The sequence below is a fragment of the Lonchura striata genome, chromosome 12 (genome assembly GCF_046129695.1).
Source record: "Lonchura striata isolate bLonStr1 chromosome 12, bLonStr1.mat, whole genome shotgun sequence".
Taxonomy (NCBI): Eukaryota; Metazoa; Chordata; class Aves; order Passeriformes; family Estrildidae; genus Lonchura; species Lonchura striata.
This window is the reverse complement of record NC_134614.1, coordinates 572,420-587,742: the sequence shown is the minus strand read 5'-3', so window position 1 is coordinate 587,742 and position 15,323 is coordinate 572,420. Positions and strand designations below refer to the sequence as shown.

The following is a 15,323-nucleotide window of genomic DNA, read 5'->3' as shown; positions in this document are numbered from 1 at the left end:
AGGGAAAAAAAAAAAAAAGAAAAAAGAAAAAGTGATGTAACCAAATGCACCTGGGCACACCAATATTTTTCCCCTCTTCCTTGAAATCAATGAGGACCGGTGACTCAACAGTGACTGAAGGAGGCACTGGAGTGAAGCATCAACTACTTCTACCTTGAGAGATTAAATTGTCAACCCACTAAGGAAATTCAAACATGCAGGATTAAAATCACAATTTCTCAGCTTTATTAAAAACTGGGAAATATATTAGCAGAGACACAGTTAAAATGAGATGAAAATGAGCACTGTTTGCATTTAGCTGTAATAGATCAGCCACCTGTTATTTCTAACTCAACCTTTATATTAGAAATTAATACTAAAGACAGATTTTTAACACCTTCCCCCCAAATTTTCCTTACCCCAGGCTCTAATTCCAAGCTCTTCAGCTCTCCCCACCCCACACCACCCAAGCTGTGCATGTGCTTTGCTTTTTACAACATACAAGCACTGACACTTTCTATGAATTCTCAAATATAGCTGGGATTTGTCAATCTGAACCATGGAGACAAATAATTGCTGCTGCAGTAATCTCCTGTATTTTAAAGTAACTCACTTTCCTCTTTGATTAAAACTAAAAGGGCAGACAAACTGCCAAACAAGAGCTGGCACAGTGTACTGTGAGGAGCTCTCTGCGCCATTATTATTTCACAGGAATGCATTCTGTGGTTCACTCTCCTTAGCAGCAGTGTTCAAGCAGAGCACCAGGAACATGGGAAGGTGGTGTGGACATATTCACTTCAATAAATCCCTGGAAGAAGACTGTTACAACCCAGGTCCAGGGCCTATCTACAAGACGCACCTTCATCAAGGTTGAATCTCAGCACATGCAGCATTACACTTTAGTTCTCAGACACAGAGTCTAGAGCAGGCACCTCAGTGCTGTGAGTGTGTGCACAGTATTATTTATGGGATTTTGTAGTATGCCCATTGGATAGTGAAATGCCTTTGTCTTGCCTGGACAGCTTCTTGCTTTCACAGGGATACTGACAGCCCAGACCTTCTTTTGTCTCTAGATGCTATTAATCACCTCTAGATCTAGCACCAGGAATAGGAGGTAAATGCTATTATTCCTATCTGGTAATCCCTTTTTGGAAATGCTTGAAGTCATATCTTCTGTGTCTTGCTTTTCTGAACATCAATGAGGAACAGCTGAGGGAGCTGGGTTTATTTAGTCTTGTCAAGAGGAGGCTTGGGGGATCTCATTGCTCTCCACAACTGCCTGAAAGGCGGTAGTGAGGTGGGGACAGTTTCTTCTGTCATGCCTGCAGTGAGAGGGTCACAGGAAATGGCCTTGAGCTGAGACAGAGGAGATTCAGAGTAGATATTTTAAAAATGTTTTCATTGTTCAGGTGGTCAGGCACTGGAACAGGCTGCCCAAGAAGGTGGTGGAGTCATCCTCCCTGGAGGTGTTCAAAAAGCATCCGGACCAGTGCTGGGTGATGTGGATTAGAGGTTAAGTGGCAGTGCTGGGTTGACAGTTGGACTTGATGATCTTAAAGATCTCTCCCAAACTAGATGATTCAGTGTCAACAGGGTTTAACATGTTTGTTGACACCACAAAGCATAATTAATAAGCAGAAGCAAGTTCTAAAGACAAAGCAATCAACTCAGCTGACACAGGTCAATGAAACGACAGATGCCAAATGCAGGATGGACAGCCTAAGAATACCAGGATGTTTGCAACATCTTTACCTTTTCCTAGATCATCAAGGTAAAGCACAGTCCCATGTTCAGTGTGCAATAAATGCTCATTTTGCATTGTTAAATGTCACTCCTTCTCAGAGCTAATGGCTTCAAGAACTAGGGATAACAGGTAATCTCCCAGTCAACTTGAATAAATACTGCCACAACAGCTTTACATTTTGTAGCAGCACACTATATCCACACATGTTCCTCATCAATAGGAGCATATCACAGACACACACACACACTGCAAGCAATGATCATGGGAAAAAGCAATTACTGCTTCACTCTCTGCATGGTGGATGGGAAGGATGTTCAACTCTTCCCCACACAAGCAAGGAATTAAATTTTGCAGAGTTCATTATATTCGTTACCTTGTAGCAAACATAGCTCTCAGGGAAGAGAAGGTGGCAGCATCTTCCTTCAAAGCCTTCAGCTCATTTCGGAGCTTCATCATGGTCTCTGTAACCATCGCTTTCTCATTCTCATACTTGCTTTTTAAGTTGGCAAGGGCTACTTCAGCAGTCTGTTGGTTACCAGGGAGAACGGAAACATAACATTTCATGAAACTCTTCATCAAATGGCTTGCTAAAAGATTTTTAATCACTATTCACATTATGAAACATTTACTTTGTACTGGAACGTTAAACTTGTGGTCAACCTATCTTGTACAGATAAAATAAAATTTCATTTCTGAACACTGGGAACAGACATAGCCATCTCCTACTCCCATTAACCATGTAGGAGCATCAAGGAAATTACAGAACATAGATGTAGTGAAACTTATCTACTAGCAACACAAAGGAGCAAAACAATCCACTTAGTATCTCAGTACTTAAATGCATTTGTCAATCACTAGCACAGTTCTCTCTTATATAGCATTTTACCAATCTTACATTTGGGACACTTTTATTAAAATGTGCAAAAGAACACTTAATGTGTTTATTTCATTCTTAAACAATACCACTAGTAGTTTAGTAGACGAAACTACTTTTTTTTAAGACTATTTAAATTTAACCATAGAGAAGAAGATGAAGCATGTCATGTGGTGTTTCAATGGCAGTTATTTTCACCTACTGCACTGCTAATGTTGTTGAATGTCCAATCCCCAAAGACTAATTTTACCTTTCACCTCTGTTATTTTGACCACATTCTTATCTCACATTCTCATCTTGGAAGGCTCTCTTTTATTTTGCAGTCTGAGAGAGAGCAATACTTAAATTTCAGAACTCTTTTAAGGGTAACTACTAGAATTCTTTCAAGTAGAAAATAAGATTACCTCTTAATTTTAAGTGTCCTACATTAAATATAGCCTGATCTAATTCAGACAGACAGTAGATTGAGGCTACCTTAACCTTCATAAAGTCTCAGGAGTACGTGAGAAGCTGAAGTCAGTTACAGCCCCAGCACTCGTCTTTATGTGGGACAGCTGGGTGCCTCTAATGGAACAGCCAGCTTCAGCCTCAGACTAGCCAAATATCAGCAAGGAAAGTACCACAGAACTGAAGGAATGGCAGAATGAACTCTAAGAAAAATTCCCTTGTTCTTATGACCTAGTTGCCTAGTAACCTTCAAAACTCTGAGACCTGGTTACCTGTTTATTGGCTTTCAGCACAGTTCTCAGGGTTGCTATCTGTTCCCTCTTGGTACTCAGCAAGGACTTCAGCTTCAGGATTTCTTCCATAAGAGCTTCCTTGTCTTTGTCCACCACTGGCCCAAGCTCTTGAGTAGCAACACGCTGCCTGGACAGCTCAGTTGTTCTATCCACAGCAGCCTGCAGGTGTTTGATCTGATCCCGAATTATAGCAATCAAGTTGTAAATGTTCATTGGCTCCTTCTGAGGATCTGACACAGGGGATGGCAGAGATGACACCGGGGATGGGCTGCTGTCTCCACTTCCATTCTCTGCCTTTCCCAGCTCAACAGTTAACAACCCTTTAGAAAGAAGAATGGGAGACCTTCTTCCCTTGGCCTCTGGACTACTGCATCCACCTTTTCCTTCCTTGTAGTAGTCCAGCATCACTCTGTTTGGAGTTTCATTGTTGCACATGCAGACATGGTGGTACAAATTGGCCAGCTCTTCACTGAAGGTGACTAGTTCATCTTGGGCCACGCTGAGGCTGCCCTGTGTTTCTCCAGCAACATCACTGACTTTCTTCAGCTCCTTCTCCAGCCTGGCCATGTGTTCTCTATCATGCCTACTGGACTTTTCCAGTGAGGTGATCTTTTCAGTAAGAGCTTGGCTCTCAGTCTCATATCTACTCTTCTCTTCCTCATACTTAGACACACATTCTTTGTATTTTGCCTTCAAATTTTTGAGCTCTTCTTTCAGGTCAGTAATTTCTGCCACAGCCACTTTGTACTTGCATTCCAGGATCTCTGGCCCATTGATGTCAACTTCATAATAGTCTCCATCTTCATGGCTATCTCGGTCCTTCTCGTTATCAAGGGCAGACTGACGCTCCTTATTGGCCTGGAGCTTCTTCATGGCGTTCAGATTTTCAGTGAGCCTCCCAATTTTCTCATGCTGCTCTGAGAGGGCCCCCCGTGTATTTTCCAGCTGCTTCTGAGATTCTTGCAGTGTTGTTAACAAGTTAACCTTTTCTCTTTCCATCTGAAATGCAGGAACACAGACATCTGTGTTAAGGGAACTGTATCACTTTAATGGTTTTAACTATAAGAGATAGCAACTTAGCCAATGGTCCATATGGTTACAGAAATCCAATCACCTGCACATTATGGGAAAGGCTCTACAATGTATTCTAAAATTATCTCAAGTTGCAGTGTTCATTGCCAATTCTTTCTTATCTCCTCTTCAAAATGCACATTTTTACACATTTATTCCCTAGGTGATGGTCTCATTGTGGAAACTTCCTTTCAGCTAATGACAAGCTAAAGTTTATTGCTATCTTCTAAATAAAATACAATTACTCTATGGTGAAAGCTTGGAACTTCATGAAAGACTCAGAAATACCAAAACTTTTTAAAGTTTCTCCTTTTAAATTTCTCATTTTTAAAAATTCTGACAGTTTTTTGCTTAAGGGCTTTTTCTTATAGAAGATAATTTAAAACATGCCTGACAAAATATTAGTAGGAAACAGAAATGTGCACCTTGTTCTAAACTCTCCAACCTCCTAATTTCACAAAAAAAGCACAGAAATGCTTGGTGCTGATTAAGACTTCACACTCTTTGAACTAATTACAGAAAATATGAGTACAAAACTTCTTTTGATCAAGGTGATTGGAGTAACTTTCAATTTTGAAACAAACCACTATTGTTCTTGGTAGTGATGTAATGAAGTAGACACAGCAAGTATTGCACAGGAGATGCATTAGAACTTTCCACCAAGGAAAGGGCACAACTGCCAACTCCATTGCATTTAAAAAAAAAAAAAAAAAAAAAAACAACAACAACAAAAAACCTGTGGTTTTTCACTGAAAAACATTTAACTTCCTCAAATTCCAAATCAATTGAAGCCTTTAAGAATACAGTATAAACAGTACCATGTGAGATACCTAAAAGACTGAAATTATATCCCAAACAAACTTCAGGAGCTATCTGGAAGTGCACAGCTCTTTAGGAAACCCATTTACCTGCACAAGTTGCTGTTTCAGCTTCTGGATTTCAGAAATGTTTAATTCACTCAGAAGATCTGAAACCAGACTTGGGGCTGGAGGGAAGCTTTCACTTTTCTTGGGCGTTGAAGTACTGTTTTTGCCATTGCTGAGTTTGCTGAGGCAGTTTTGTTCAAATCCATTTATGATTTCATCATTATTGGGCTCTGTGGCTTCATCGCTAAACTTCAGCCCATCCAAAGAGATGTTTAAGTGGCTGTTGTACATGGAGTCATTTATGTTCATGTAGTGAGACAGCTCCTTCCGAAGGTTGTTCTTCTGCTCCCGCTCTGTCTTCAGTGTTTCCAAGGCCTCCTCAAGTTGGCGCTCAGAGATCTCCTTCAGCCGGATGGCATCTTCCAGTTGGCTATTGAGAAACTCGGTTTCCTCTTCCAGCCTTTTGATTTCATGTTTCAAGCCTTCAAACTCCACCTGGAGATATACAAATGGGGGCGGAAAATCTCTAATGAAAATGTTTGCCTGCAAGGCACCAAGTAATTTTGCTTTTGAATGTCACTTAAATATTGTAGAATTAGAATTCTTTTTTTCTTTCTGGAGTCTAGTTTCAGCACTATGACTGTAAACATGGCTTATGTAATTTACCTTCACAGAGACTACAGAATAAATTTGCTAAGCAAACTGTCAAATAAGCTCATCTATTCCAGCTCAATCAGGACAGGTGGGAGCTACAGCGTGTCTGATACAGAAGCATCCCAAAACAGTCTTTCCTAGCTCAGCATGCAACATTTGTTTGATTAAAAAATTCCTTGGCCAGCCTTCCCACAAAGTTAAGCTTCACTTTCCCAAAACTGGTGTGATAAAGGTATACTTTATACCTGCTTCACTGCCATTTTAATACACCACTGGGTTAAAACTGTGATCAAGCTCTGCTTTTATACATTCAAAATAAAATGCTTTGCATTTCTCTCATCATCATTTCAGCACATCTTGAAAGAGCTACAATTCAGATTCCACACCTGATATCTACATTGATGGGTTTGATGGCATGCTATCACATCTAGTACTGCACTTTTTTAAACCTCTCTTACACTGAAATTATGTACACAAATGATTAATGTAAAATTTTTAATCACTTGGGGGTAGCAGGGAGCAAACAAAGAATATTCTTCTTTATCCCGAAAGAAAAAAACTCATACCATATGATATGTCACATTATTTATTTTTTTCCAATTGCTAAATGAATTATAGATGTCAACATAGAGTAATCTGGGAATGCTGAACCACACCCAATTTACAAAGCAGGAATCAAGTATGTTAATTCAGGGTTGCCTGGGAAAACTTGACAGCTGCTTCTAGTTGCATGAGTAATTAGAATAATTAAAAACTAGAATAATTAAAAGTTTATCAAGTAGGATAATCCTACAAGGTAGAAAATCATTCCACTGCCATGAAAGAACAAGCTCTTAGTTCCGTATACTTCCACTGAGATAAAATACTTCAGATTGTAGCCTATTTTCAAATTTTCCAGAGTAAAAATACAGCAGTCAATAACTACTAGTAAATATTGAGATAGCATCTGAGGTTAAATTTAGCTCAGGCCAGAATGGCAGCATTCTCCTGTATTGTTATTCTAGAATGTGGAGCTGGGAACTTTCACCTGCTCCTCTGAATATGATGAATGAGAAAAAAAGGTACAACCCAAAAGTAACCAACTATATAGGTTTGATTTTACCAGTTCCCTCTCTCTTCCAGCCTGCATTGAGAGTACAACAGCCTCTTTTGCTCCTGCTACAGGATATAAGGGTGCCCAAAACTGCATAATTAGACCCAATATATGCAGATGAGAACAGGTCCAACCTGGAACCCTGTTTTGTGCAGTGAGGCCCAAAGTAATAAACACTGACACAGATTTTCACTTAGACATAAATAAAATACATTCAATATCCCACATATCTAGCTTGACAGAGCAGCTTTCATTCATTACACTGAAGGCGTTCTGCAGCAAATTCTAGAGAGATTTTACTATGTGCTGACTACAACAGATGGTATTAACATTGAATTTTCTAAAGAACTTTGATTTTAGGAATATTATAATGGAATTGCAGAATCAGAGAATAGTTTGGGCAGGGAGGGACCTTAAAGTTCATCTCATTCCTTCCCCTGCTATGGGTAGGAACACCTTAATCTAGACCAGGTTGCTCCTCCAAGTCCTGCCCAACCTGGCCTTGAACATTTCCAGGGATGGGCAGCTGCAGCTGCTCTGGGCAACCTGTGCCAGGGCTTCACCACCCTCACAGACAAAAATTTCTACTTAATATCCCATCTATCCCTGCCCTCTGAAAGTAGGAACCCACTCCCCCTTGTCCAAGGTCCCTTTCCAGCTTTCTTGGAGCCCCTTTACGTACTGAAAGTCTCCCTGGAGCCTTCTCTTCTTCTAGGGGCAGAACACCCCTAGCTCTCCCAACCTGTTTCCAGAGCAGAGGGGCTCCAGCCCTCGCAGCATCTATGTCCTTCACTTTCCCAATTGAGCTTTATTTATGCAACGGGACTGACAGTATCTAAAGAATAAAAATAGCAAGTCCCATACTGATAGATGAAGATAAGGGAACCATGTCAAAGGCCACATCTAATCTTAATTATCTCCACAAATGAGAACTCAGGGAAGCTCTTAAGGTGTCCCAAGAATGCAGTTTTCTAAAACTCAGGAAATAGCTGGAACTGCCAATTAAACGTGACCTTTTAGACAGGCAGTCACACAGATGTGACAGTGTAGAGCAACTATAACAGCATTCCAAGTTTATTGAAAGTAGCTAGAAGAGAATAGTAGCACAGAAATGGAGAGAGAAGGTAAGGATAAAGTAGCAATTAAAATATGTTTCAGAAACATGTTCAGAAACACTTCCATTTCCAGATACTGTAGAAGGGGAAGAATGAAAGATGGATGGATGGCAGGCATTGTAAAGAGACACTGAAAACCTACTGCAGCAAAAGGACTAAAACAAGTAACAAAGAGTGATAGAGACTTCTCTTTCATCAGAGAAAGAGAAGGCAATTGAAGGACTTGGAAGTCAAAGTAGAAGCAATGAAGTATTATGACTATGTATAGAGTCAGAAAAGACAAGTCTTGGTGCTGAAATATAGAGCTTAGTCTCAAAAGTAGTACAAAGATAGAAAATAAGTAGTTGGATGTTCAAATGAGACAGAACAATACTGTAAGACAAAAATTAACTGCTGCTACCAAAACAATGCTCACTGGTTGGAAAACTTGCCTGACTTTGCTTCAGGACAGACACTTGTTTCTGAAGACAGATGTTTTCCTCTTCAAGTTCAGTATAGTCTTGCAGCAAACGTGCTTCTCGGAATTTATATTCTTTAATATCATCTCGCAGGCGGGCCCTTTGGATCTCCACGTTTTGGTTGATCTGGAAGAACAAACAAAGCAAAACAATAATGGTGGCACCTGGATCAACTACAATTAAATTGCAAAATTTTATATATTTTTTTAATATGCACTAATTAACTGAATTATATTGAAACATATTGAAATTATATATCGTCCCCTCAGCCCCTGAAATTACAGAAAACCAAGTCATTTACACAATAATTAGATTTTCTATTCTTGCTTTTCTTACAAATTCTCACTATTGACTCAAAAAAAGTCAAGAAACAAGCAGGGAAAGCAGCATTTATACCTGCGTTGTTTCACTGGCTGTAGCAACCAGCAACAGTTTTCCAGACCAGAAGTCAGTACCCAAATCTGTTTCCACTTGAACACGAAGGGCCTTTTCACAAGATAAAGACAGATTCAGATGACGCCAGATGTTCTTATTTGGACATGTATTTGCTGCTGCTCTTCAACAGATATTTTCTTTATAACAAGAGCAGTAAGTTGAAAATATTATACAATTAATCCTTTTGGAGAAAGACACTGTTAAAACTCATGAAATCTAAGATCTCAGGTTGAGAAAAAATAGAAACTAGCTGACACAAAATACTCCCCTCAGCCCCAAGACTTATGCAGGGCTTAATGAAATACTTCAAAGAAGAAGTTACCATTGTTTTGAAATAGATAAGAAGTAAAAATCAATATATTGGTATAGTATGTATGACCTTGGGATCTTTCATGAATATACACAGACACTTGAATAAATTGACCTGGAACATACACAGCTATAGAAATGGCTCACTGCACTTAGCTTTTATTTTTTCCAATATTGTTTTCCTTCAAGTCCTATCTTCAAACACTTAATTCATACAAAGTGAAAAAGTATGTTCTAAAACATTAACAGAATTAGCTTCAGATACAGGCAAACAGGGAATACAGTTGCCTAGAAAAAGAGTATTTTTGTAGCTGCACCCATGATATGATGGGGTGGTTTTCCACATTTCTAATTCAAAAGCACTCCTAGCTGCTGATAGAGGCAGCTTGTCACATCAGCTGGCGTATGGGACCTACTGCCTGATCTCACCTGTCCTGCAGCCCAGCCAAACCAGCTTCAGCCTCAGGCCTACAAACTCAGATTCCTTCTGAGCTCTCCACTCCCGAGCAGACACAGGCATATCTGTGATTACTAAATATGGTCTCAGTCCTTCAGAGTGCGCAGCAGGGGTCCACTGAGTAACCACACAGGTACCAACAAGCACACACAGCACACTGAGATAAGGGAAATGTTTGCAGCTGGAGGATGTGCCAAGAACTGAATCTGGCATGTATTGAGTACAAACACTGAATCACCTGCAAACTGTTAAGACTAATAAATTTAAATTACAATTCCTTCACACATAAGGTAAAGATTAGACTACACAAAATTGTCTGCTTGTTTTTAGCCGCAAAGAGAGCACAACTTCACAACACACCAAGAAATCAAAATTGCTGCAATCAGACACTACAGTACACCAATACAAATTACAAGTTGCTATAGCCCATATTCCATGCCTAAGTATTGTCTCTCTATCTTTGCACAAACCCGGGGCCACAGGGAAAGCATAGGGCTGAGCTGAATTCACATTTTTATGTCTCCTTAAAAGGTGACTGGAATGTGGCAGTATCTGTAAAGAAAAATCGCCTCCAATTGCAGTGATACTGGAAGCTGACCAGAAATCTGCTGCTCAGCACACTTTGAGAAGGGATCATAATCCCTCACCATGCTGCCTCTAGGGTGGGCAGTTTTTCTATTAAGCTAGTCTTAAAGGTTGGGAAATATATACAAGGAGTTGTGTCTGTGTTTCTAGAACTGTTTCCCTGTCTAAGGAGAAGGCTTGATTCCAACTCTGTTCCACAGAGTCGAAGGAGAAGTTGCTAGCCTGTTTGATCACTTGTGACCGCTTGTACCACAAATCTTCTCTGTCATACCCCAACAAGGGGCACCAGTGAATCCCCACATCTCCAGAGAACTAACTCACACTTCCTCATCGATTAACCACCAAATATTATCCACATATTTGTCATTATGTCCTAAAGAAATTAAATGAGACACTTGCAGCTGAGGTCACATGGAAAAAATTGAGATGCAGATGTGGGCTCTTGGATAGCCTTCCCTCCTGGCAGGGGAAGCCGGTTGATTAGCCCAGTGCTTCAAAGGAAGGTGCAAGAAACTCAGGAGTAATAACTGCTGACTGTTTTATCCATCCATCCATCTGTGGCTTACAATCTCTGTAGTTTTACCAGACTGAATTTAAGCAATGGTTTGAGCTCTCAAAACAATCATTTCTGCACCAGTACTGCAAAGACTTCTGCTGAACTACAGATTTTTTAAGTAATTCAACTCTTTAAGTAACTTCTCAGCAATTATTTCCCCTTAAAAATATGTCATTTCAATAGTAAAACAATAACAGGTTGAAGCTATTATATTAAGTAACCTACATAAATGTAAAAGCCAGCGCTTCATGAGAGAAAATACAAGACTATAAAATTTACTATCCCTCTGTGCATTTCAGCGTTTTGTTATAATCTCATACCTTAAGAAAATTGGGGAGGAAAAAGGAATAAAAAGGGAAATTATGCCACAAATATTTTGCAACCTAAACATCTGCACTGGGAATGAAGCAGCAAAGTACACCCAAGGGTCTCTGTGCTTGGCCTAAACAGATTCCTCTGCTTTTTAAGGCAGCAATTCTGGAACTGAGGGAACTGATGTGCAGTACCCACAGGACCAGCATGACCAAGCATGCAGCCATGTGTCTGTCAAATCACCTTTTGCTCAAGAATCTTCCCTTCTTTGGTTACATAGCACCAGAAATTGTAACAAATCCAAGCTGCAGTGCACCCTGTGCATCTCCACTCACCTCCTTCAGTTCCTGCACAACAGAATTAAGGCGTTCGTTTTCAGACTGTGTGTTGGCAAGGACATTTCTTATCTGCTTCAATTCTGTCTGCAACTCCATAACCTTCTTCATGTAGTATTCTTCTTTGGTAGCTGATTCTTGAATCAAGGTTTCCTCTCTGCTCTCTCCATCTGCTGCTACCTTCTTGTGGTTGGTATGGGCCTGTCCAAAAGCCTAGGACAGTAAGAAAACACATATTTTATCAGTAAACCTGTAATTCTGCGTAAGTAAATTCAATTTTAAATAGCTGAAAACATTTACCCTCATATATTTATTCAAGGCAAAGGAACATAACTTTTTCCTATATCCTCCAGTTCTGGGGTCAGATTTACAAATCCTAATAAGTGGCCAACACTGAGCTCTTGAAAGTAAACCACGACACCTAAACAGTGTTTTGTGATGCAGAATGCTTAAGTAGAACCTCATATAAACCCTTGTGGGAGGGAACAACAATGTAGTGACTTGAGTCTGTTGTTGAAACATGACTGGCTTTCAGCCAGATGACTGCAAAATGACCAGACACTGCTGCACATGCATATTCTCTATAGTGGGGTTAGATTCACTTCTGCAAAACCAGAATCACTGAGAACACATCTGGTATTAGCAGGCTGTTCCCTTTCCCAGGCTGGGAGCTCCCAGCAGCTGCTCCTGGCTGGGAGATTACAGCTCCCCCCCCCCCCCCCCCCCCCCCCCCGCCCCCCGGGCTTGGAGACGTTGGCAGGGCTGCTCTAGATCCAGGCTAAGCCAGTGGGGTCACACTGTTTGAAGTAAGTCAGCAGACAATCCCCCAGCCAGCTCAAGACATCAATCCCCAGTAGTGTGCCAGCAAAGGTACTCAGAGGCAGGTCAGAAATCCAACCCACTCAGCACAGCCTGCCTCTGCTAGTCCTGATATTGGGCATTATTTTGCCGCCTCACATTTCTTTTGGGGGTCTTCATTTTGCTTGAAACCCTTGCAGGTGCTGGTCCCTGTGGCATGCTCTCGACACATACTCCCAGCCCAGCAGGGGCAGACACCCCAGCTGCTGCGGTATGGAACAGCTTGCAGCTGTCACTGGCACATGTTGGAGAGCAGAGCTGGCCACTTCCAGTAGTTATATTTATGACACACAGCCTGGCAGATCAGCGATATTCAGTAAGATTAAAAATATGATGTTTTAAATGTTGCACATGCTTGCACCACAATCTAACCCAAGGCATATTTGGAGCTTTCAGGTGCCACGGTATCTTTCTGGGATGCCAAAACATGGCAGATTTTCCTAGTCAATATTAATATCAGGCCAAGTCAAGGACAGAGAAGCATGTCATTAAACTCCTTATCTAGTTATGCATTTTCAGTTGATACCAGCTCTCCAGAAAAATACTGTCAGAGAAAAACATTCTGCTTTGAAGATAAACAGATCTCAGCGTTTTATTACTTCTGGATATTGCAGTAGGCACATTAATAGTGCAGAAATGACTGACTATACCAGGGCTGAAACAGCTGACCGAGTATGAAAAAATAAAGGAAAAAAGTAGAAACTAGCTCTGACTATGATTCAAAGCACACAGATATTGCTCCTATCAGACTAAATTTTATTTCAAATAAGCAAGTCAGAGATACAGGAGGCAAATATCCATTGGAGAAATTTTAGCCAGATTCATCAAAATAACCTAAGCAAAATAACCTAAAAAGCACCATATTTCAGACAAAAAGCACCATCTGGTGCTGGCAAGTCCTTGTCAAATGAATTTCAACAAAACAGCTTAAAAGCCTAATACCCAAAATCTCCATAAATGTTAAAGAGGTAACAAAAAGCACACCAGCTCCTCAAATACACTATTTTTTCCTGTAATAAACTAAGAATAACCTTTAGAAACCAGTGTGCATGACAAATCTCTGGCACAGAGAAAGGGACAATGGGTATCTCTTTGCCCAGTGAAGTACCAACATTTGCTCAGCTGCAGGATACCAAAACAGCAAATGAAAGTTCAGGACACTTAAAGACACCACAGCTGATCAGCCAGACTGCAGAGTCACGGCATGATTCTAACAAGGAGCTCAGTAATGCCACTAAGGGAGGGATTCTTAAGAATAATGACTAATTTGCTCATGAAAGTTCCAAGGCAGATGCTAGGCCATGGGTTTCTTTAACATCCAGAAAGAAAATGTCATCATTTAACCCAAGTCAAAATTGATAGAGTATTTAAACACAGAAACTGCCATAGAGGATGACTTTTTCTAAAATCCAATATCCTGTCTTCTACAGAGGCTAATGCCAGATGCTTCAGAGAAAGGTGCAAGAAACCAGATAATCTCTTCAAACTGGGAACTGCCTTAAGCCTCAGTGGAGAATGCCTAATGTAAATTTGGGAGAGCTACTAACTTTGAGTTACCCATGTAAAATACCTCATTTTTAAAGAGGTTTATGCATTTTTTGGCCTCAGCAAAATCCTACAACAACAAATTCTATGTATAAAATCTTACTCTTACATGACAGTTTTTCATCAGTTTAGAAGTTTCCCACATTTCCATAAAAGAATGCATATTTCTGTTCAGAGGCTTGAAGGTGTCATGTTAATTCCATGGTCAACTGTCAATCACTCACTATTTTTTGAGATATAAATCACAACTCTCTAGTCACTGAACTTCACCTTGCCATCACCAGAAAGTTATCACTACTTTTATGTGTGAGAGGTTTTTCCATTCACTACAACAGCCAGACTCCCTTTTCAGAAACTGCCTTTTATTATGGCTCGTTCCAACTGGCACAGCTGACCCAGCTAAACAGGAACCATTCACACACACTAACTGCAGAAACAAGGTCATGGTCACTCCTACCAAAGGACTCTGTTGTTCCCTGTGGACTCCAGGTATTTTTGCACAGTAAGACTGTTACTTGCTCTCAGCCAGCATGCTTGTAAAGTGTCAGCAGAAACCCTGCTGTTAGCTTGAGTACTGCTGTCTGGAGTACAGAACTGTGAGTAAACAGACTCTGACACACACAGAACATGAGAAATCTCCTTCAGCGTCATGGTCATTAGGACAGACAGCCCAGAACAATTCAAGCTGTGTGCATTTATAAGACAACACTTGAAAAGCACTTCCATTCCAACCAAGCTTTGTTATCTCTCTTGTATGTACCTAGAAACAACCTCAGACATCACTGTTACAAGCCATTTTCCTAATTCCTGTGGAGAAGTGTGACTTTTAACAAAACTGTGCAAAATTACAGGCAATGCAATTACCTGCCATAGCTACAGCCCAGACCTGTCTTAAATCAAGCTAGGAAAACTTTTTACTGCTATGCATGAAACCCCTAAACCTTCATACATGCTGGAGTCTAGCATCTGCCTATCTACTTTTGTTTTAAGGTTATTTAAAACACAAGAGCAGGAATCAAAGTTACCCTGCTCTTCCTCCTCTTCCAGAACCTCTATTTCCATCTACTAGGGAAGAAAACTGTTCACAGTTATATTGGTATGACAGAATTTGGAGTATCTCTTTACAAAATAAAAGTTTCTGATGTGAGGGCTGCAAAACATCATGTTCTGCTCAACAGCTGCCTCTAGGAATTATGAGGCACTAATCAAAGTTCTTATCTTCCAGATTCCCAAGATCAGGGCAAAAGCAAAATCAAAGATTTCACGAACCAAAATGTCATCTTGCTATTTGCTCAGCTGTGCTTGTCAGTGCACCAGAAAACACTTTTCTGGACAAA

At 40.4% G+C, this 15,323-nt stretch overlaps 1 protein-coding gene across 4 annotated transcripts in view; it reads right to left on the bottom strand.

Moving 5' to 3' along the window:
• BICD2 (BICD cargo adaptor 2) overlaps nucleotides 1–15,323 on the bottom strand; it is a 50,594-nt gene that overhangs the window by 8,635 nt on the left and 26,636 nt on the right. For 3 of the 4 annotated variants that reach the window (XM_021539525.3, XM_021539527.3, XM_021539529.3), the window contains exons 2-6: nucleotides 11,584–11,796; nucleotides 8,568–8,720; nucleotides 5,317–5,769; nucleotides 3,317–4,336; nucleotides 2,097–2,248 (exon numbers count right to left, since the gene is read on the bottom strand). In XM_021539525.3, coding sequence (XP_021395200.1) covers nucleotides 2,097–2,248; nucleotides 3,317–4,336; nucleotides 5,317–5,769; nucleotides 8,568–8,720; nucleotides 11,584–11,796 — 1,991 coding nt within the window. Of the gene's footprint in view, nucleotides 1–2,096; nucleotides 2,249–3,316; nucleotides 4,337–5,316; nucleotides 5,770–8,567; nucleotides 9,081–11,583; nucleotides 11,797–15,323 lie in introns of those variants that run through there. The other variant, XM_077786029.1, reaches the window with a different exon arrangement.